The sequence below is a fragment of the Zalophus californianus genome, chromosome 6 (assembly GCF_009762305.2).
Source record: "Zalophus californianus isolate mZalCal1 chromosome 6, mZalCal1.pri.v2, whole genome shotgun sequence".
Classification (NCBI taxonomy): Eukaryota; Metazoa; Chordata; class Mammalia; order Carnivora; family Otariidae; genus Zalophus; species Zalophus californianus.
The window spans coordinates 128,234,791-128,257,709 of NC_045600.1; the positions used below are offsets into that span (position 1 = coordinate 128,234,791).

General features: G+C 35.7%; 1 protein-coding gene across 9 annotated transcripts in view; it reads right to left on the reverse strand.

Annotated features, from left to right (window-relative positions):
• Nucleotides 1-22,919, reverse strand: part of MEF2A (myocyte enhancer factor 2A) — a 172,383-nt gene that overhangs the window by 25,395 nt on the left and 124,069 nt on the right. For 5 of the 9 annotated variants that reach the window (XM_027569123.2, XM_027569121.2, XM_027569119.2 and 2 more), the window contains 3 exons: nt 11,549-11,686; nt 9,180-9,399; nt 8,363-8,422 (listed from right to left, as the gene is read on the reverse strand). In XM_027569123.2, the coding sequence (XP_027424924.1) occupies nt 8,363-8,422; nt 9,180-9,399; nt 11,549-11,686 (418 nt within the window). Of the gene's footprint in view, nt 1-8,362; nt 8,423-9,179; nt 9,400-11,548; nt 11,687-11,751; nt 11,884-22,919 lie in introns of all 9 variants that reach the window. The other 4 variants (XM_027569124.2, XM_027569122.2, XM_027569120.2 and 1 more) reach the window with 1 other exon arrangement.

The following is a 22,919-nucleotide window of genomic DNA, read 5'->3' on the forward strand; positions in this document are numbered from 1 at the left end:
ATTTAAGAAAGCTAATCTCACTTATGGTCCCTACAGCTCTAAGGCAGATCATTCAATTGTATCAGTCTGGCTCATATTTCAGAATATCCTGTCAGCTGGAATAATGTATTCAAGTGTCTAGAAAGCACTCCATGTTCTTAATATCACTCTTTTAGGGCTAAATTATAGACAATGATGTCATTAATGTTTTACTACTATGAATCTAATTCAGAACTTGAACTAACATGCACAGGATTTTGAAAATCTCAAAGAATTCTGAAAAATTTGTCCAAAGCAAGGCTCAAGAATTGATTTTATATTTGACCAATTTTCATAAAATCTGACAAACTTTCAGCTGATTATTCAACAAATAAAAAAACATTTTAAAAATCTATACAATTATCTTTTGTATAAAGAACTGAATGAGGTTTCTAAAATTAAAAAAATACCATGGTTTTTAAAATCATGGTTGACACATTTACTTGATTCAGTGGAAATTCCTATATGACAGACAACATGGGTTCTGTCCATTAGAAGTTTATAATCCACAACAGACAATGCTCATGAAATCCTGTGTGTCTCTTCCTGAGTGCTGTATTCATCCTCTCAATCTCTCCCATGTGGGCAGCCCCAAAGAGGCTTCTCCTCCTTCAGAGACTTCATGCATCCCCCCTGGCTTTAACCATTGCCTCAGTATGACTCTTAAATCTGTTTCTGCTCTTTATATCTCCTAATTTCTAGTCCACATGCAACCATATCCCACAGATATGCTGCTGTCATCTCAAACGCCACCGGTTATAAACCCCTGTACTACCGCCGCCCGCTGTCACTCCCATCCAACTTTCACAGAGCTCCAGCTTTGTTACTCTTTATAATGTTTCCCTTTTCATCCATCTCTCTTTAGCTGCCACTGCCCCTGCCACACTGCAAGCCCTTACTATTACCTTCGCTCACCCCTAAACAATTCCAAGAGCTTCTTGAGCCTTTCTTAGTCCAGTGTATTTTTTTCTTTCTCAACATGTTTTAAAAAAGTGAAATTGCTGGATATCACAGACTTTATTTTATGCCTGATGTTTAAACACAGGCCCGAAGTTAAAAGGAGTTCCTGAAGTCATCTGAACTACAGTATTATCTAAGTATTAAATGTCAACTTTCAGTAGAGAAATATACTTAGTATGCCAAATCAGATGGCCACTACGGAAGATGTACACAATTTCAGCATGTTCAAAACTGGCAAGTTTTGCTTGGACAATGACAGACTGCAAACAAAAAATGATGTTTCAAGGAAAAACAAATGAATGCTCTAATTTACTATAATAAAAATGTTATGACTGTGGAGGTACCAACCATATCAATATAGAAAGTTTAAAAACTAGAAGGAGAGAGAGAAAACTCCTACTTCCACCATCCCAACATAATTGTGATAATCAGTTTAGATTTCCCCTCCTTTTCGTTTTCCACATGCATATTTTTTGCATAGTTTTAAATCACAACTAAAAAGGAATGCAGTTGAAAATTTCATTTGCATAATTTTCATACTGTTGAATATGCTGGTTTCTTCCTATTATTCACTACTATAAATAAAATTGCAGTTAATCTTTGAATATTCTAGTTTATTTCTTTAGGAGAGAATCCCAGGAATGGGATTCATAGGCTCAGAGGCATAAACATTTTTATGACTACTGAAACATCTTGCCAAAATCTTTTCAGAAAGATCATTACTAATTTACAATGCCATAAGCACACAGAAGACCATCAGTTTCCTCACACCTTCATTGGCTCTCCATGCCACAACAGAAGTGGTAATAGTTGGCAATTAGTGAGTTGTGGTTTTCTTTGCCATTTTTATTTAAATCTCCTGATACATCCTTTCAATTTTTTAAAATACTAGTTGGGTTTCCTTTTTGAATTGTACATTTAGGTACATTAAAAACCCACCTACTTATTAAATATTCCCCTATCTGTGGCTTGTATTTTATCTTACTTTTTCTCTGAAGAATGAGAAAATCTTCTATCTCACATAAGACGACTGGAGAAAAGAGGTTGCAAGCTCAGTGGCTTTAGCAGCTCAGTGTGCAGGACCTGGAGCTTTCCAGCTTTCAGCTCTGCCATCCTAGGCTTTTGCTGGCCTGTCCCTCTGATACTGTTTTGTTTCCTGATCTCAAGATGGGGCTATACATCTGGCTGCCACATGCAGACAATAATGCCCAATGAATCGAGTCTTTGCCCAGACTGCTAAGTCTTTCTATGAGTATGAACGTGTGTGTGAATTTTTTTCTCTCTAGATTTCAGAATTAATAGTATAACACCTATACAATGTACATTGCATTCTCTTATAATTTTAAAAGTGCCTCCACATTTGGGGTTTATAATTCCTTTTTAAAATCAAATGTATTTAAAAACTCATATTAATGTAGCACATAATACAAAATGGTGCACAAAACAAAAACTTACAAATCAAGGATTCAGCATAAAGTAAACATCGTTACCATTACATCAGGAAAAAAAAAAAACTGCCAAAACCCTGAAAGTCTCTAAAATTGGGCCCCCCAAAACATTCCTGTTGTTCTACCTACCCAAAATAACCAGTATTGTAACAATTACAGTGACTTCTTTTCTTTATAGTTTTATCACTTATCTTATCTACACATGCATCCTTAGCACTATAATATTGCTTGGCTATTTTTCAAACTTTATTTAGATAGAATCATTTCGTATTTGCATCCACTGTCTTTCATTCATCATGGTGTGGTGAAATTCAGCCACCCTGTTAATTCCTGCTGTAGTTTCTTCCTTTACGTTGCAGTATAGTACTCCTTCATATAAACGTACTGTCACTTATTTATTTATTCTACTGTTAACAGAAGCTTGGATTATCTCTAGATGTTGGCTGTAACAAATAATGCCATGCCCATTCCTTTACATATTTGTTGATGCTCATGGTACACCATGCATTTCTCTACAGTATATAAAGATGAATAAAAATGGTGGGTTGTAAAATACATATATCTACAACTTGAGTAGATAATGTCAAAATGGCTGCACCGATTTGTCCTGCTATCATCAGGGAATGAGAGCTTGGAATTTCTCATAGGCTTGTCAACCGTTGGTATTATCTGCCTATTCTGCTTTAGCCATTCTGGTTGGTGTATGATGCTTTCTGTGGTGTTAATTTTGCATTTCCTTGGTTACTAAGATTGAGCATCTTGTCACATGTTTATTGGATACCTAATAACTTCTTTTGTGAAATGTCTGTGTTCTCCTGCACATTTTCAAAAATCAATTTTCTTTGGGGTGCCTGGATGGCTCAGTCATTAAGCGTCTGCCTTCGGCTCAGGTCACGGTCCCAGAATCCTGGGATTGAGCCCCACATCAGGCTCCCTGCTCGGCAGGAAGCCTGCTTCTCTCTCCCCCACTCCCCCTGCTTGTGTTCCCTCTCTCGCTATGTTTCTGTCAAATAAATAAATAAAATCTTTTTAAAAAATCGATTTTTTCATGATGATCTGTAAGTATTCTTCATAAAAAGCCCCCTGTTCACTATATGTATATGATCTACATTTTCCCACTCTGTCTTGCCTTTTCATTCTCTTCATGGTGTTTTTGATGAACAAAGATTCCTAATTTTACACAAGCAAATCAATCTTTCTTCTGTGGTTAGGCTTCCTCTCGTTTCCTATTTAACATGTCTTTCCCTATTCTGAGTTTGTTCAATGCTTAAAAACCTCAAGGATGCTTCTGCTTTCCCTATTACTTGGGCCTGAAATATCCTATCTTTTGGGAAGCAGAAGACTCAACAAAAATTAAAATAAGACTAATGGAGGGCTCATCTATAAAAATATTATGCATTTGAAAATTACAGTATCCGTAAATATGTTACAGTTTAAAGGTTAAGCGAAACTATCTGGAAGTGGCTCATGACAAGTCTCTAAACCTGGACTGACAAAATAAAAGTTATTATACAGATTATGTATAAAAAATTTGTTTTAAACAAGGGTCTTTGGATATTGGTTGCTGGCTGAAATACTTTGTCACCAGAGAGCTTATCTCCATGTGATTAAATTCTCTGAAATTTGTTGATACTTTTTTTGTGGCCCAGCATGTGATCAATTTTTAGTTTTATGGACACAAAGAACATTTTTTTTTTTTTTTTAATACAAAGAACATATGGGACGCCTCAGTGGCTCAGTTAAGTGATTGCCTTCGGCTCAGGTCATGATCCCAGGGTCCTGTGTGTGCGAATTTTTTTCTCTCTAGATTTCGGAATTAATAGTATAACTCCTATACAATGTACATTACATCCTCTTACAATTTTAAAAGTGCCCCCACATTTGGGGTTTATAATTCCTTTTTAAAATCAAATGTATTTAGGGCACCTGGGTGGCTCAGCTGGTTAAGCGACTGCCTTCGGCTCAGGTCATGATCCTGGAGTCCCAGGATCGAGTCCCACATCAGTCTCTCTGCTCAGCAGGGAGTCTGCTTCTCCCTCTGACCCTCTTCCCTCTCGTGCTCTCTATCTCTCATTCTCTCTCTCTCTCAAATAAATAAATAAAATCTTTAAAAAAAATCAAATGTATTTATTTAAAAACTCTTACTAACATAGCACAATATGTTACATTTACATGTAGCATCGGGTTCCCTGCTCATAGGGGAGCCTGCTTCTCCCTCTGCCTCTGCCCCTCCTCCCCGCTCATGCTCTGACAAATAAATAAATAAAATCTTAAAAAAAAAAAAAGAACACAGATACTGGAAAGAATATTTACTCTGTACTTTAAGTGTAGATGACCACACTCTTACGTCAAGAAGGGGGACGATGCAGACGTTAGCTATAGCTACCGCAAGGGACTGTTACCCTCTGATTCACTCTACTTCTATGGTCCTGCCTTTTGGGGACCCAAAACAAAGTGACAGGAGCACACTGGATCCTCCCAATTCTTTGTGGGCCCTGAACTCTGACCTCTCTGTCCCCTTAGGTCTCTGAGGCTGTCCTATTCCACTGAGGAAGTGGCAAATACCACCTGAGGAAAAGCAGTCATAAATGCTGGGCTCACCCTCTTCAAGGCTCTGTTCTCCATCATTCCCTGGATCTTGAGCCAGGTATTCTTCATTATCTTGTTAGTTCTCAAATGCTTTCAAGCAGATTTTAAAAATATTTTGCCTAGCATTTGTAGGTGTCTTCAGCAGAAGGGTTGGTCCCAATGACCACGTCTGCTATTATCACAGCACAAGACTAATTGTCTTGCTTGTCTTTTTTTAAACCTCAATTTTAATTTCATTTATGGAAGGTTTCATTATTCAAAAACTCTATGTATCACCTTAAGATCAGAAGCAAGATTTTCCAAAATGTTTTATATGATACTAATTATGAAAGATGCTTTTTCATGAGAAAAAAAATGAAGGGTTCTATTATGCAATAACTTTGTGTAACCATATGTTATATACTAAGTTTAATGATTCACAAAATAGATTAGCATTTTAAAGGCTCCAGTAAGTCCTACAGTGAAGAAACCTGTTTAGTTTTATTTAACGCAAGCCTTACCAAACATAGATAAATCCTTCTTTTCATACAGTTCCAAGAAACATATCTTGAAAAGTATAGATTAGAAATCATTCTCATAACGTTTTAATATTTTTTCCTCTAAATTTCTCTGGGAATTTAGACTGTTTAATCTTTTCATTCATAGAGTATATCTGGGTATAATAATGAGTTTAAACTATTTTTCCAAACTACTAAACCAAAATGGCACCATTGTTGAAAATGAGCTAACATATATTATCTGACTCTTCCTCACAAAAATAGCATTTCTAAAATACCCATGACAGATCATTTTAGGGAAAATTTATACTAAGAAACACGTTAAACCCATGTATGCTCTAAGTATTTCAGAGAAATAACTGCTTCCAGTGGGGTATCTGAATTAAGTGACATAAAAGGTCTATTCAGTTAAGTCTAAATTCTGTTAAAAAGCAGTTATAATACACACGCCATTTAGAATACAATCCAAACAAGTAAAGTTAAGTAGAATTACACGTAGTATAGGTAAATATGCATGTATGAGTATGAACCAATGAAGAATCAGGACATCCAATCTTGATGTGTTATGAGATGTTGAGGTGTGTACCCTACGAAGCAGGATTTATCTCTGTGTATACATAATAATGGAAACAGACTTTTAAGCAACTCACTCAAGGGGTACCTGAGTGGCTCAGTCGGTTAAGCGTCTGCCTCTGGGTCAGGTTGTGATCTCAGGGTCCTGGGATCGAGCCCCATGTCCGGCTCCCCACTAAGCAGGTCAGCGGGGAGGCTCCTTCTCTCTCTCCCTCCCCCCGACTCATGCTCTCTCTCTCAATAAATAAAATCTTTAAGCACTTAAAATATTTTAATACTTACTTGAATTTTAAGTTTTAATAGAAACTGATGTTCACTAATCATGATTATTAACACTATTAACACTAAACACATTAAAGTAGTTGCCTATGATGGGGGGTTGAGGAAGGGCATGGGAATGGAAGAGCAAGGTATAAAAAGGATTAATGCACAGCATACTGAGATGCTTTATATAAACCAATGATGATGATGATGTGCCATGATCTGGGGAGTGTGATTATGCAGCCCTCTAAACATGAGGGTCACGATAGGGAGAGGAGGCTTATAAAAAAAAAAAAAAAAAAAAAAAAAACGAATGAAAAAAAAAGGAACAGGGTTATATGCAGAAGGTCAAATTAGAATGATGACAAAGTCTGAGTTTCAAATTACCAAAGGGAACACAGAAAAACCAAGCAGCAGAGACAAAGTCTAGATTTACAATTGCATGGCAGATAAGAAAAAAACAGTAAGGTATGGAAAGTACAAGAAAAAAAAATGAGAATTGAAACACTTGTTTGACAGGAGGAAGAACCATGTTCACGACATGCCAGAAGGAGGAAAAAAAGTAAAGGCAAGGGGAAAACACATTAGAAATCTTCAAAGAGTTAAACTCCATGAAATAAAACTAATTTTGGAAACAAACCAAGAGTTAGTTACAATTAACATAAAATGAAATAGAAATTTTTGCTTCTAGTCTTAACTAGGCTAGGAAGCAGAAGGCCAAGTAAGATGGACAGTACTGGGGGAGTAAAAACATATGGGAAAATTTAACACAAAAAGAGTATGTATATGGGCATGCAGATAACTAAAATGGAGTTGAAATAAACTATAAATATTTGGAAATACACATACAAGTATAGCAGCCTACTGTATAACTGTTAAGACAGTTACGAATTTTCCACAATTAATTATGTTAAAAAGGATCCTACAATGGATCTCATAAAATTAATTCCATTCAAAGAGCAATTAATACGTGGCAGACATAATTAGGCATTTATCCTACTTTAGGTCACTATATTTTAAAACTTGTCTCAGCAATATCTGTTTCTTTCTCATCATCTTAAATTAAGTTATTCAATCATCTTTACAATTTTCTTGAGGCAGAAGCTCCTCACATTTTTATAGAATGAATGGGCTGAATACATGCAATTGTGAATTTTTCCTAGAAGTGATCTGTGTTCCAAAGTCTCCAGGAACACACAATATCTAAAATCAGGGAGGAAATTCCTGCCCTTGTTTTCAGATACAATGATGACAACTGTATTTACCACAGATTAAGAGACCAAGACCACTTAATGTGATGATAATCCAAAGGAATACAGTTATTCTTATAACTCTTTGACATACATGCCATATTTTTGTAATGTTCAGTTCATAATGTATCTTTGCCAGCACTTCAAGGTTGGGCAGACATATTTACAACATGTGTTTAAACTTGCTAGTCATCTTTGGAAAGGACCCCAAAGTAAAAAACAAAACAAAAACAAAACCAATTTGGCTATAACTGTGACAAAATGGGAATGTTTTACATGTGGCCACCAAAACAGATCCTTTGAAGACAAACTTCTCAACAAAATCTTTGTAGCTCTAGAAGTAGGCCCACCATTTCTTTGTATTGCAACCTCTCTAAAAACATTTCATACTATTATAAGATGTATCAGTCTGCTAACAATCTAACTTTGGTGAGAATAGATGATACAGAAAGCTTCCCCTTAAGAAACTGACTTGATGTAAAAACTGTATGAAGGCAATTTCATCTTTAGCAAAGAACAATATCTGCTATAAAGGAGGCACTCAAGGCCAAGGCATAAAGAACAGAGCAGGGCTGTTATTAAAAAATGTTAAGTACTAGTAAAAGTACCCCTCAGAAGAAAATTAAGACTACAAGGGGACATGTCTACTCTGGTCATATACCCATTTTTTTCTCTTCATTTGGTAAAAGGCCTTATTTGAGGGACAATATTCCTTTTATCTGATAGTATAGATGCCTACGAAGTAAAACAGGAGTAATTCACGCACCCACAGGGCTGCTCCCGGCTCCATTTGGCACTGTGAGGTCTGAAGTGCTCAACATCCCACCTAAAAATTTGAGAGAGAGAAAAGAGAGGGCAAAAAATGAACATGAATTGGTTCTCCTTATCTGAATGAAGTAACCTGCACTCCTTTCCTAAAAAACAAAAATAAAAACTAGCCTAGACTGAATTTGGCATTACTGTGTAATATGATGTAGTTAAATGTGTATATAAAAGCTCACCTATCAAGCTCTGGATGCAAATGCCTTTCTGTATCAATATCAAATAGTACATATTAATAAGAATGGGGACAGTGCTAATGGAGTACTATTAAATCTAGGACTTAAAGGAGAGGAGACACTGCATTACAAAGAGTAAAGCCGTAAATGCACTGCACATTTCTGAATTCATGAACTCTAACTCCAAGCAGGTACATCTATTCTCTGTATTTCTGACATGAGTAACTCATACTCGAACTTTTAAATCAGGTACATCTATTCTCTGTATTTCTGACATGAGTAACTCACACTCGAACTTTTAAATCTTTGCTCATGATATTCTAATTAAATTTTCTGCCTATCAAAGTATGGCTCTCCCATGATAAGGAAAGTTATAGACAGCAGATTCTGTATATCATTCCACTGTGCCCGAGAGGATATTAGAACGCCACAGTAAATCCTCAAAAATATTCTTTAAAATGGAGCCAATTATGTAGCAGTGACTCTTGCTCATCAAAGACAGAACATTAAAGGGTAGCAAAATAAGAAACTGCTTATGTTAACAATTCTTTTCCTTAAAGAACCAGAAGAGAGGCCACTACGTACCTGCACTGCCAGTACTTGGTGGTCTCTGAGGGACTCCAGGGGATACATTTCTGTGTAATGTGGCTTGAGGCGGAGACAGCATGCTTGAATCTGCTAATGTCGAGCTGGCAGCCAAAGATGGGGACACAAGTGAACTCCCTGGGTTACTGTAGGACAAAGCATTAGGGCTGGTCACAGGAACTGTGACAGACATTGAGAAGTTTTGAGGTGGCAAACCAGGCTGTAAATAAAGAACAAGAGAGAGAAAACTGTTAGTTTCATTTTCATCTATATTAAATGTAATAACTTATGAACTTTAATTTGATAAGGTAACTCCAGTTATTAAAAGTAGAGGATGGGGATAGTTTCTTACTAAATCAATTGGCAGATTTAAGTTGCTTTCTTTACAATTATATTTGAACATGATTATGTTGACATAACCTTTTCAATTTCCATTTTTATATATGAATACATATATACTACTATAATGTATAAATATATATATATATTTCAAATATTCTTGGAGATGAAAATTAGATGTCAGAACCTGATTATTAGTGTTGTCAGATTTAGACATTACAAAATATACCATTGTTACCAAGTAAGCATAAAATTAGCACTCTTAATAATCCAAACCAGTTTAGTAACATTACATTTCTATTGAGAGATTACAAATATAACAAAAGGGGAAAAATATGTACACATATTATAAATATAATACACCAAATGTGGGACAATATAAGTAAGCCCTAGTTTGATTTAATTGACTGACATTCTTAATGGACAAAACTTAAAAAAAAAAAAATCAAGTCATATATACACAACACAATGCAAAGAAACCATCTAAACAATAAAATTAACCACTGACAACCTATTTTTAAATTGTATGAAGATTAAATTACAATTATAAATGCTATCTTACTTCCCTCCTAAATATTCTATACCCCCTTAAAATAATATTTGCTATTTCTTCTTGTATTTCCTCCATAGACCACATATATTTAATTAACCATGAAAATAACAGTTCTCTTTATAACAGCTCCATTATAGAGAAAGAAAAAAGCTTTCCTCTCCCCATATTTTAAAACAGTGATTGCAAAGAGCAGTAACACTGCTAATTCAAAGTTGGAAGAATATAGTTTATGTACTCTATTCAATAGTTTATTTCAGAAAGAAAATTATTCATTAGCTGATATAAAACAATGGATATATGATAAAATTTTTTTCAAAGGTAAAGCAATTTTATTTACACAATATTTTGCAGCTTAACATTTACTACAAAGTCACCAACATCCATGTGAGGTCAGAAGGGATTTTATTTTGTTTGCTATTGTGTTTTTTAAAGAATTATAAAGGTATTAGCACAGAAATACTTCCTTAAATCTATATTTTTCATGAGCTTCTTATAGTAAAGTACTCCTTTGGAGAGATAATCCATGAAGCATACTTCAAGGCATAGTTTTTAAGAGAATTAACTCCGACAATGAGATAAATATCAGCAGTGGAACCAATTTGTTCCATGAAGCCTACAATACAGATACAGCCATTAGAAAATCAGATCCAGAATAGCTGTTTTAAGCAGCTCTTGCCAATGAGCTTCCCGTGAGAACTCTTTGAAGAACTATCAAAGAAGCATGAACTCAAAAAAGTACTGGTTTTCATGACGGTTAGATGTATGAGCATAAGAAAATTTTAAACCAACTATTTGTTTTACAACCAGTTTAAGAACACTGCGTCCTTAAATTAGTATCAAGCCAAGGCTCTCTTCCTCAATACCTATAGTAAAAGAAAAGAAAAGGAGTTTGGAGGTATTTTGCCAAATAGTTTTGGGACATTTACAAAGAACAAAGAGTAAGCTACTACTATTACAGCAACTATACAAAATAATTAAAAATAATTCTGAAATACCAAATTTTCTAATAAATCTAACCATTTTATATTTTATAGTCTCACGATCTGTTTACGTACATGTAAATTTTTTAAAAGTCATGAGAGGGAAAGGGAAATCTTATATGCACCCTATATATTTACAATCATGGAAATTTAGAGCTAGAAGGGACCTTAAAAATTATGTAAGCCAACTCATTCACTTTACAGATGAAAAAATTAGAATTCAGGAGGGGTTTATGCGCCCTATCCAAAGGTACAGGAGATCTTAGATTAGGATGTTTTCTCTTCACTTCCACGTTAAAGACACTGAACATGTATTATTATAAGACTGCAACAAATTTATTTTGAAGTTCTATAAAACAACAACAACAACAAAAAAACTAATGAAATTTTTTCCCCTTCTACTTATTGGTATCATCACCCACTGTGAAAATAAACAAGAAGTGTAGCCAATCTCTTCATGCACAAGATAAAAGCACAAACCATACTTTAGTACTCACTGCGATTTTATGATTCCGCATCATATTATCAAATTCCTCATTAATTTTTTTATATTTTTCTTCTGTATGTGGAGTTAGCACATAGGAAGTATCAGGGTCTGGGCTGTCGCACCCTCTGTGTTCCTTCTTGTTCAGAGCCTATATAATGAAGTTAACAAAAAGGATCAACAAATAAAAAGTAGAGGTAAAGTAAAAGTACTTACAGGGCCTCGTTTGAAAATAAAATCACTATCTTCATTTAGTTTGCTGAATCTGTCCTCCGAGAGTGGACTGTGCTCAAAGTAATCGTCAGCATCAGGGCTCTCACAACCATTAAGGCCTTTCTTTCTTAAAGTCTGAAATACAATTGGAAAATTCACACACAAATGATACTAACTTGCCATGAGTTTTTTTGTAAAATTTCTTAAGAGAGCACAGACTGAATGAATTATTACAAGAGCCACTGAAATGGTTTTAAATGATCACAAATGTACTCTAATCTTCCAAATGAGGTAAACCTTAGATATAAGCAAAATTAATGCTCCCATTGTACATTAAGAAAAAAAGGAATGTTTACTTGTTTGGATTCTTTCTTCCCAAACTTCCTAGAGAATACTAAATTACTCACGGCTCTGACAGTTACAACCTGAATCTGATAACATCCCGATCAACATATCTGATAGGGCCAATGAGTGTGCGAACTGACATAGAAATGTATCAAAATGAGGCTTTGAGAAGCTATCATAGTACATTTACAAAATGAACATTTCAGCAACTTCATCTACTGAAACTGCTTTCTGCCTGAGTTTATCCTAGCCACCAGAAAGAATGAGCATCGTATCTCAATAACTGCATTCCTAATTTGTTCTTAAAAACTATCATTTTCCTACATAACTCTGAAGCATAAAAACTCAAATACTTATTTCCATAGGACAGTAATGACTCTTTCCTATGTAGAATATACATATTATTAGTGACTTTATTAGTGACACTGAACATGTATTATAAGATTGCAACAAATTATTCTGAAGTTCTATAAAACCAAAAAAAAAAAACTAATGAAATTTTTCCTTCTACTTATTTTTATTCTTAAAATTTGTAATAAAATGGTATTCAGCATGTATCTTTTCCCCCTTTGCTAGCTCTTTCTATAGAGCTCCTTCATGGGTTGATCTAATCCACTGAACTGACTTTCTGGAAAACTTTCTTGAGTGTCATCAAAGTATCTCCTAGACCGTCTCTTCACCTTTTTTTTCTTCTTACTTTGAGGTAAAAATATAATGAACAGTTGGCTTTCTGATTTTTAATTTTTTCATTAAAATCACCATGAAATGACTTGTCCAATATTTAAAAGAGTAACTTTAAAACCAGGGGCTTGACAATTCTGTGGAATATTATTTCCAGAATGTCTACATTTTTAAAAACCCTGATGAGTCTTTTTGTAAAGTAGAATTATAGAGTTCAACAGTTTAAATAGCTTTGAGACTTGTTGATTTTCCAGCCAACCACTGAGAAGTTCTAGGAAGTTAAAATCTTCCCAGTAAACTGACAAAGTTTAATTGGGAAACAAAGTTTGATCAATAGATTAGTATTACGTAAGTTTGTTAATAAATGGTTATTTAAATTAGATTTAAGATATACTTTTAAGTAATTGATAATAATCCTGGTATCCTTTAAAATATGATTTACAATAATTATGAATGCTTATTTTATACCTTTTATTCCTTGAAAGAATATAAACACACAATAGGTTAAGATTTGAGAATTTTTTTAGTTTCTCTGAAGTCAAATTATTTTAAAATCACTTTAGTCAATTTGATTTTTTCGTGCTTACAGAATCTTAAGAAATCCTAAGTGCAGATATGTTAACTTCTCAAATTACTTAGCACACACTAGGATCCCACATACAATACCTGAAACCTCCACCATAGCACAATCACTAAACATAAGCATAGAGCAAACACTACATGTACCTCCCCAACATTGGCCCCATGGCCCTACGTTCTATGGATCTAACTAATCCCATGAACTTTTATGTGTACTTAGCCATAAAAGGTCCTGTTATTTAGAACTAAGGGATGGAGACATGTATTCTCCCCCGTTCACAGTAGCAAGTTCTGCTTGCCAAAGCTCTGAAAGTTGCTATCAGCAATGAAGATGTTAACACTCAGAATATTGGAACACAATGAACTCTTATAACCTAAACAGCCCTAGAAACAAAACAAATATAGTTACGTGCCTACACAAAGATTTCATCATGAACTTGACTTATTCTAGCCTGAAGTCTCTAGATATTTTCCCATCATATTCATGTATCTTAAGACTAGGAAATTCACAGTTGTGCTCTTCACTAACAGCAACCACCAAGTATGTGCCTCTTTGAAGTCCTTTTAAATTACTGAAGAAAAAGAATATGGCCTTTTTAAGTAATTACACAAAATTTTTATTCTACAACAATAGGGTTAACCCTACTTGTACTCATGAGGAAGAATAGTGCTCTGGTATCTCCAGCTCTGCAAGCCTTCACTTCAGATGGGGTTCCTGTCATTGTGAGGGAATTTAAGAGGCTCTATCAGCTCTGGAGATAAAAGGCTCATGTACCTCTACTGGATATCCAACTTGTGTCTTATCACCAGAACACGAAGAGTTGTTGTGAGGACCAACTACCATAAAAAGACTTTTTCTGTCATCTTTATCATTACCACATAGCTTAATAGTAAAAGTTTCTCCTGTGTCACAGGTACTAACAAATGGAATGCTGTAATCTATTAACAAGGCTAGGTGAGGCATATAAGAAACAGGCTAGCTTCAGTTTTTTTCACATGCTTCAAGTTACCCACAATAAAAACACTTGCTCAATGAAGAAAACACAATCTGAAAGGCTACCATTTTGAGGAATCTGCTTTTAAGTGCATTCATTAAGGGTACTAGCACGGTGCACAGTCTATGGCTATTACCCATGATTATAATGTTCCATTCTGAAGTAAACGGTACTTCAAAAGTACTTTACTCTTGTACATGCAATTGACAGTTTTCAGTGACATTATGGCAAACTTAAGGGGAAAATTCAATTGTGCCAAAACACTTTCAGTTTCAGGGGTATGTATCATGTAAGTTGATTGAAGTTGCTTTTCTTAAATAATTAAGTTATTAATTTAAGCTAACTTGATACAGCCTGTTCTATGTTCTTTTGTACCAGTGTCCCAAACACGTTTAATGATTCCAACTTCAAAGATTAGTTAAATGAAATCCTAAAATGAATGCAGCCACAATTCTCATCAGTGCATTTCTATAAAAGACAGAAATTTTATTTTTGGAGGGTCACCTAAGCACCCTTAAAAAAGAAACATTTCTACTTCTCACAATAAAGTTAAACTGTATTATGATTTTAATGGCTCTTCTTTTTATATTTGGGGCCAATTCGGTCAGGTACTTTCTGCATACTTTAATCTACGGTATAAAATAGAGGTTTTAGTCTTTTTTCCCTAAGAATATCCAAGTCTTTTATACAATAAACTTAAAAAGCAAACATATTTCAAAATGGATTGTGAATTAAAGGTGGCCAATTTTATTTTTTTAATATGTATTTTAATTACCATATAATGTATTATTTGTTTCAGGGGTACAGGTCTGTGATTCATCAGTCTTACACAATTCATAGCACTCACCATAGCACATACCCTCCCCAATGTCCATTACCCAGCCTAAAGGTGGCCAATTTTAAATAGTTTAGCTTACATGCTCTTATCAGCAAAAAATAATGTATTTAAACTTTTAGATATGCTTATTCTCCATGGAAATTATATATACACACATATATACAAATATATATAAACAAATACATATATATATAATCACACATATGTTACCATAACCTTGTTTTTTAATAAAGAAATCTAGTATTCATATTTTTCACTGTAAATACGTTTAAATATTTAAACTACACAAAGTCTGAAATAAGAACTGATAAAAATCCCAGGGGGTGGCATTTTCTGGAATTTTGAGATATGCTACAAAGTTTTAAACTCAGAAGTCTATACTGTCCACACCTGACAAGATTGTGTTTTTACTGCCTACGAAGAACTGAAATGTTCTTTAATGTATGCTCAATCTTATAACTGTCAAATTCCATTCCAAACAAATAGAATCACAATACTTAGAAGCAAAACTATGGAATTAAAAGTACTCAAAAGGTATATATGCATGTTTTTTTAAATGCACAAGAAGCTAATTAATCAATCTATAATATCATCACCCACCTTAAATCTCATTTCTGTCAAGCAATGAGCAGTAAATGCTCCATAAATACTGCATGAATGGATAATCAGATCTAGCACAAGACAGGACTACTTGTAAAATAAAGGAATAACATGTTTTAAGTTCCAAGGAACTTAAACTAAATAGAATTTTTTTATATAAGGAAAGTTCTCCTTTTCCTCATTTTTAATAATCATTGCTAATTTTGAAAGATACTTCGTATTCTTCCTAGACACTTTGAAAATGCATAAAAACACTTAATTTTTTTAAACTGAAAAATTCAGAGAAAAGGGCGTCAAAATTTATTAAACTCAACAATTATGAAATGAATACTAGTAATTCTAACCAAATCAAAACAGACTAGAACCAGAACCTATAGATCTCCCTCAATCACACAACTCTCTCTTCTCCCCTCTCCAGGAAATACTATCCTACCTCTGTGATGACAAAACTTTCTGGATTTTCTTTATAGGTTTAATACATATATACATATCTCTAAATATATTATTTGGTTTACTTTTAAATATTATGTGAATGGAATATACACAATGTGTTATTTTGTCTTATCTCTTTTATACATTATATAAGATTCATCCTTAGGGTTGCATACAGTTCATTTGTTCATTTTCACTTAATATTGTACTACATTGTATAGGGGAAAAAACTTTATTTATTGTACTGCAGATAGACATTGCTTCAATTTTTTGGCCATTATTAAAATGAAAATGGTGCTATCCACATTTTTGCAGACATAGACTACTCCGTATCTGCACATGCTTCTCTAAGGTATATTTTTGGGAACAGAATTGCTAAGTTCAAAAAATATGTGGATCTTATCTGTCTTATATGAGATAATGTCAAACCATTTTTTTTAAAGTACAGTTGACCTTTGAACAACACAGGTTTAAACTGTGCAGACCTACCCAGATTTTTTTTCAATAAATATAGTATTATACTATAAATGTATTTTTTCTTCCTTATGATTTTCTTAATAACATTTTCTCTTCTTCAGTTGACTTTAATGTCAGGATACAGTATATAATACATATAACATATAAAATGTGTGTTGTTTATATTATTGGTAAAGCTTCTGGTCAGCAGCTAAGTTTCGAGGGAGTCAAAAGTCAAACATGGATTTTCAACTGCACAGGGTGCTGTTTTCCCAACTGTGGAGTTGTTCAAGGGTCAACTATAATTGCACTGAAGTACATTTCTACCTGCAATGAGGAGTTGATTTGCATTCCTCTGATTAAGGAAATGAAGCACATTTCATACCTACTGTCTGTCTGAATTTTCTTCTAAGTGCCTGTCCAAGTTTTCTATTGACTTGTTCAACTTTCTTATTGCTTTATTGTCATTTTTTAAATTTGAAATCAACATAAGTCCTTTGTTAATTTTATGCATTATAAAAATATTTTTTCATTCTGTGGCTTTAAAAAAAGAACACTTGCCTTCATAAAAACAGGTTCTTAATTTTAACAAAGTCAAATTTACCATTTTTTTCCTTTATAGTTTTTATGTCTTCTTTAAGAAATCCTTCCCTACCTCAAAATCATGAAGATAGTCTCCTATATCATCTAAAAAGCTTTCAATTTTGCCTTTTGCATTTAAGTCTATAATCTTCCTGGAGATAGATTTTATGCAATATATGAGGTAGGTTCCCTTAATGGTTTTCTTATATATCCAATTGTCCCAGGACAATTAAAGAGTCTCTTCTTCCCATTTATGCACATGGTTCTGTTTCTGAGCTATTACTCCACTGCTATGTTTGGCAATTGGTATTTGTGCCATTGTCATAGTATCTTCATTACTACAGCTTTAAAATTAGTTGCAATATATTGTAAAGCAAACCCTCTCACACTATTACTCTTCAGGGTGTCTTCTTTTCCCCCTCAATTTCCTTTTATTCAGAATCAGTTGTTGAATTCTTAAAAAAGACAAAAAAATCCTTGGGATTTTGACTGGCAATTGCCTCTATAAAGATTATTTTTTTGTAGCACAGATGTATAAATATTAGGCGTTCCATTCCACGATGGGATAATTCTGTTAAATCAACCCTGCATTCCTGAGAGCAATCCAACTTAGTCATGATGTACTGTCCCTTTTATATACTGCTGAATTTAATTTCTGTATTAGTTAGCATAAATAACATGAGATGCTTTAACAAACAAAAATTGCAGGGGTTTAACCCAATGAAGTTTCTTACTCCTACAAAGCCACATGAGGATGTTTGTTATCTCAGAGAGACTTGCATGAGATTATTCAGAGCCCAGATTAACTTATCTTGTGCTTCCACACACAAGACCTCAAGAGTTCCCATCTGGATTCTCTGTACCTGGCTAGCAAACAGGGAAGAGAGAGTACGAGGATCATGTGGGAAGTATTTCACAGATCAGGTCTGGAAGCAGCATGTGTCACTTCTACTCAAATTCCATTGGCCAATTTAGTCTCAAGGGCCACTCCCAAAGGGAGGCTGACAGAATCTATATGCGTGCCCAAGCAGTACAGAAAATGGATCAAAGTGAAAATAAGTGTCTCCACTAAAAAAGATGTGAACTCAAAGAAGTGAACTAGTATTTTGTTTAGGAGTTTTGCATTTATGTTCAGTGAGGCTGACTTCTGATCCTTCTTAGAACTCTCCTTGCTGGTTTTGCTATCAAGGTTAGGCTACCTCATATAATGGTAGAAAAGAGTGTTCCTTCTTTTTCTATTCTCTGAAAGAGTTTAGAAATATTGGCATTATTTCTTCCTTAAAAATCTATTAGTTCTTGCTTATGAAGCCATCTGGATTTGGAGTTCTCTGTGGTAGACTTGACATAAGACTATTCTCTATAGTTTCATGATTCCATTTTATTAAATTGTATTTTTCCGAAAATTTGTCCACTGAGTCAAAACTTTTGAGGCACAACAGGATCCTGAGATTTTATGTGTACAAAAAAGTATATTAAGATAGCTGATGAAAAAAAAAATTAAATGGTATCTTTGTAACCTAGTTCACCTCCTACCTTTACAGAGGAGAATATGAAGCCTAGGAGAGACCCAAGTACTATCCCTTCATCCCTACCACATCACACAGACCTTCTGATGTCCAGTTTAGTGCCCTTTTCACTACACTGTTCTACTTCAGCTGGTTCAACAGACTGCATTAATCAGTCAACAAATGGAAGGGAGAATGCAGAGAGGCTTGTGATCAGGAACCATTTCAACCTTGGGAAAACCACACATTTCTTTTGCAGGTAGTTGTAGGCATTGCCTTCAGGCTCCTTCTCCAGATCCTCCATAATCTTATTCCTATCTTCCTCAGTAAGAAGTGTGTGGTGTTCAAGCTATGGCTTCTTTGAATTTTAAGGCGTTATCCAATTCTATATTACTCCTAGGTTTGATTGCAAAGATCCTAGCAAATGGCAGTGATACTTCTGCCCTCAACCCGGAGCAAAACCAACAGTTTTAGGGGGCCCTTAACTCACAGAAACTAGATATTGGGCAACCGAGTAGCCTCAGCTTACCAAGAGGGATAATGTAATTCTTTTGTAAATCTTCACACCTAAGTGTTTTTGATGAACTTGATTCTCGGTGCACTGTGAAGTCAGGAAAGTGTATCTTCAAAAGTCTTGGCTCTTGGTTTTCATCATCCTTTCTTACTGTGTGTTTTAATTGTACAAATGACTGAATTTTTGCCTTCCTTTTTTCCAACAAAACTTACTGAGAGCTCCTACTAGGTTCTGATGTTCACTGATGAAATAGACATGGGTCACTATCCACATGAAGCTTGTGAAGGTCATTTTATCTTCCCATGAAGACTGCTTTCTTACGATGAAAGTCTGACTTGGGTTTTGGACCCCTTCTTCAAAAGTCTGAGGTGGCTTAGTTGCAAAACTGATATACAGGTTGAAGTGGGGAGGAGCAAGATGGCGGAGGAGTAGAAGACCTGGATTTCGTCTGGTCTCAGGAATTCAGCTGGATAGGGATCAAACCATTCTGAACACCTACGAACTCAACAGGAGATGGAAGAAAAGAACAGCAACAACCCTGAACAGAAAAGCAACCGCCTTCCGGAAGGCAGGACGTGTAGAGAAGTGAATCGAAGGGGATATTTGGGAGGAGAGAGGGCGGGGGAAGGAGCCTCCCTCGGCCACTCCTCGCACGTGATAGAGCAGCGGAGCACAAAATCGGAACTTTAAGAAGTCTGCTCGGCTGAGGGACATCGCTCCAGTGGCTAAGCGGGGGGTGGAACCCTCACTGGGACAGTGTGGTCTCAGAACCCTCGGGGTCACAGAAACACCGGGGGTGCCCGAGTGAGGCAGAGCTCCCAGGTATCGGAGCGAGGAAGCCAGCGGCAGACGAAGAGCCGAGGAGCACAGTCTCAGCTCAGGGTTGCCATAAACCGTGATCAGCAGCGCAGTCGGGCTACTACTCTTCCAGCAGGGACCCAACAAGCGGCAGATCTGGGGAAACTCTCCTTCCTCCCCGGGGAGGAGTGGCACAGGAGCGCACTGGAGGGATCTGCTGGGTTTGAAGACTCCACACGGGGTTGGGTGCCAGAGATAAAAATGCTCAGTCACAGGCGGGTGAGCATGGAGTGTGGCCAGAGACCAGGGAGACGGGAGTGACTGACTGCTTTTCTCTGGGGGCGCACTGAGGAGCGGTGCCCCGAGTTCTCGGCTCCTCCGGGGCGGAGACTGGGAGGCCGCCATTTTCACTCTTGTCCTCCAAAGCTGTACGGAAAGCTTGCAAGGAACAAAAGCTCCCGAGAGCAAACCCAAGCGGACTACTTAGCCCAGAGAGGTAAGGGCGGGGCAATTCTGCCTCCGGCAAACACATCTGGGAACCACAGCAACAGGCCTCTCCCACAGATCAGCAAGAATAGCCAGCCAAGACCAAGTTTACAGATCAATGAGAACGGCAGAACTCCAGGACTAGGGGAATACTGCACAGAGAATTCATGGCTTTTGACCCATGATTCTTTAGTCTTTCAAAGTTAATTTTTTTAACTTTTTTTCTTTTTCCCCTTTTCAACCAACATCTTATCAATCCTTTTAAAAAAATCTTTCTTTTTCACTTTTAGAGTCATGTTCTATGCCTTCATAGTAGTTACCCATATTTTTGGTATATATAAGTTGTTCTCTCTTTAAAATTTTGGGATACAAGTTTCTTCTAACAGATCAAAATATACCCTAAAACTCTAGTGTACGGCTTTGTTCTAGTCTAGTGCCTGATCACATTCTCTCCTTTTCTTTTTTTTAATCCTCTTCTTTCTTTTTTCAACCAACTTATCAATTCCTTTTATAAAATCTTTTATAATTTTCATCTTTACAGTCATGTTCCATCCCTTCATCGTATTAACCCTTATTTTTGTACAAATATAAGTTTTTCTTTCTTTAAAACTTTGGGAGGCACTTTCTTCTAACAGACCAAAATATGCCCCAAATCTAGTGTGTGGCACTGATCTATGCACCAGCCAATCATACTTGATCAATTCTGTTTTGTTTTTATCTTTCTTTCCTTTTTTTATTCTTCTTTCTTTCTCTTTCTTTTCCCCTGGTTTCAGGTCTTTTCTGATTTGTTTAGTGTATATCTTCTGGGGACATTGTTACCCTGTTAGCATTTTGTTCTCTCATTCACCTATTCTCCTCTGGACAAAATGAAAAGACAGAAAAAATCACCTCAACAAAAAGAACAAGAGGCAGTACCGACTACCAGGGACCTAATCAATACAGACATTAGTAAGATGTTGGAACTAGAAGTCACAGTGAAGATTTTAAAGATACTAGCTGGACTTGAAAAAAGCATGGAAGTTATGAGAGAAACCCTTTCTGGAGAAATAAAAGAACTAAAATCTAATCAAGCTGAAATCAAAAAGGCTATTAATGAGGTGCAATAAAAAATGGGGGCGCTAACTGCTAGGATAAATGAGGCAGAAGAAAGAGTTAGTGATACAGAAGACCAAATGATGGAAAATAAAGAAGCTGAGAAAAAGAGATAAACAACTACTGGATCACGTGGGCAGAATTCGAGAGATAAATGATACCATTAGACGAAACAACATTAGAATAATTGGGATCCCAGAAGAAGAAAGAGAGGGGCAGAAGGTATACTGGAGCAAATTAGAGCAGAGAACTTCCCTAATTTGGGGAAGGAAACAGGCATCAAAATCCAGGAGGCACAGAGAACCCCTCTCAAAATCAATAAAATAAGTCAACACCCCGACATCTAATAATAAAACTTACGAATCTCAGAGACAAAGAGAAAATCCTGAAAGCAGCTTGGGAGAAGAGATATGTAACCTACAATGGTAGAAACATTCGATTGGCAACAGACCTATCCACAGAGACCTGGCAGGCCAGAAAGGCCTGGCATGATATCTTCAGAGTACTAAACGAGAAAAATATGCAGCAAGAATACCAGCTAGGCTGTCATTGAAAATAGAAGGAGAGAGAAAAAGCTTCCAGAACAAACAAAAACTAAAGGAATTTGCAAACACAAAACCAGCCCTACAAGAAATCTTGAAAGGGGTCCTCTAAGCAAAGAGAGAGCCTAAAAGCAGCATACACCAGAAAGGAACACAGACAATACACAGTAACAGTCACCTTACAGGCAATACAATGTCACTAAATTCATACCTTTCAATAGTTATCCTGAATGTAAATGGGCTAAATGCTCCAATCAAGACACAGGCTATCACATTGGATTAAAAAAACAAGACCCATCGATATGCTGTCTGCAAGAGACTCATTTTAGACCCAAAGACACCCCCACATTGAAAGTGAGGGGGTGGAAAACCATTTACCATGCTAATGGACACCAAAAGAAAGCTGGGGTGGCAATCCTTATATCAGAAAAATTAGATTTTAAACCAAACACTGTAATAAGAGATGAGGAAGGACACTATATCCTACTTAAAGCGTCTCTCCAACAAGAAGATCTAACAACTGTAAATATCTATGCCCCTAAAATGGGAGCAGCCAATTATATAAGGCAATTAATAACAAAAGCAAAGAAACACACTGACAACAATACAATAATAGTGGGGGACTTAACAGCCCACTGACTGAAATGGACAGATCATCTAAGCAAAAGATCAACAAGGAAATAAAGACTTTAAATGACACACTGGACCAAATGGACTTCAAAGATA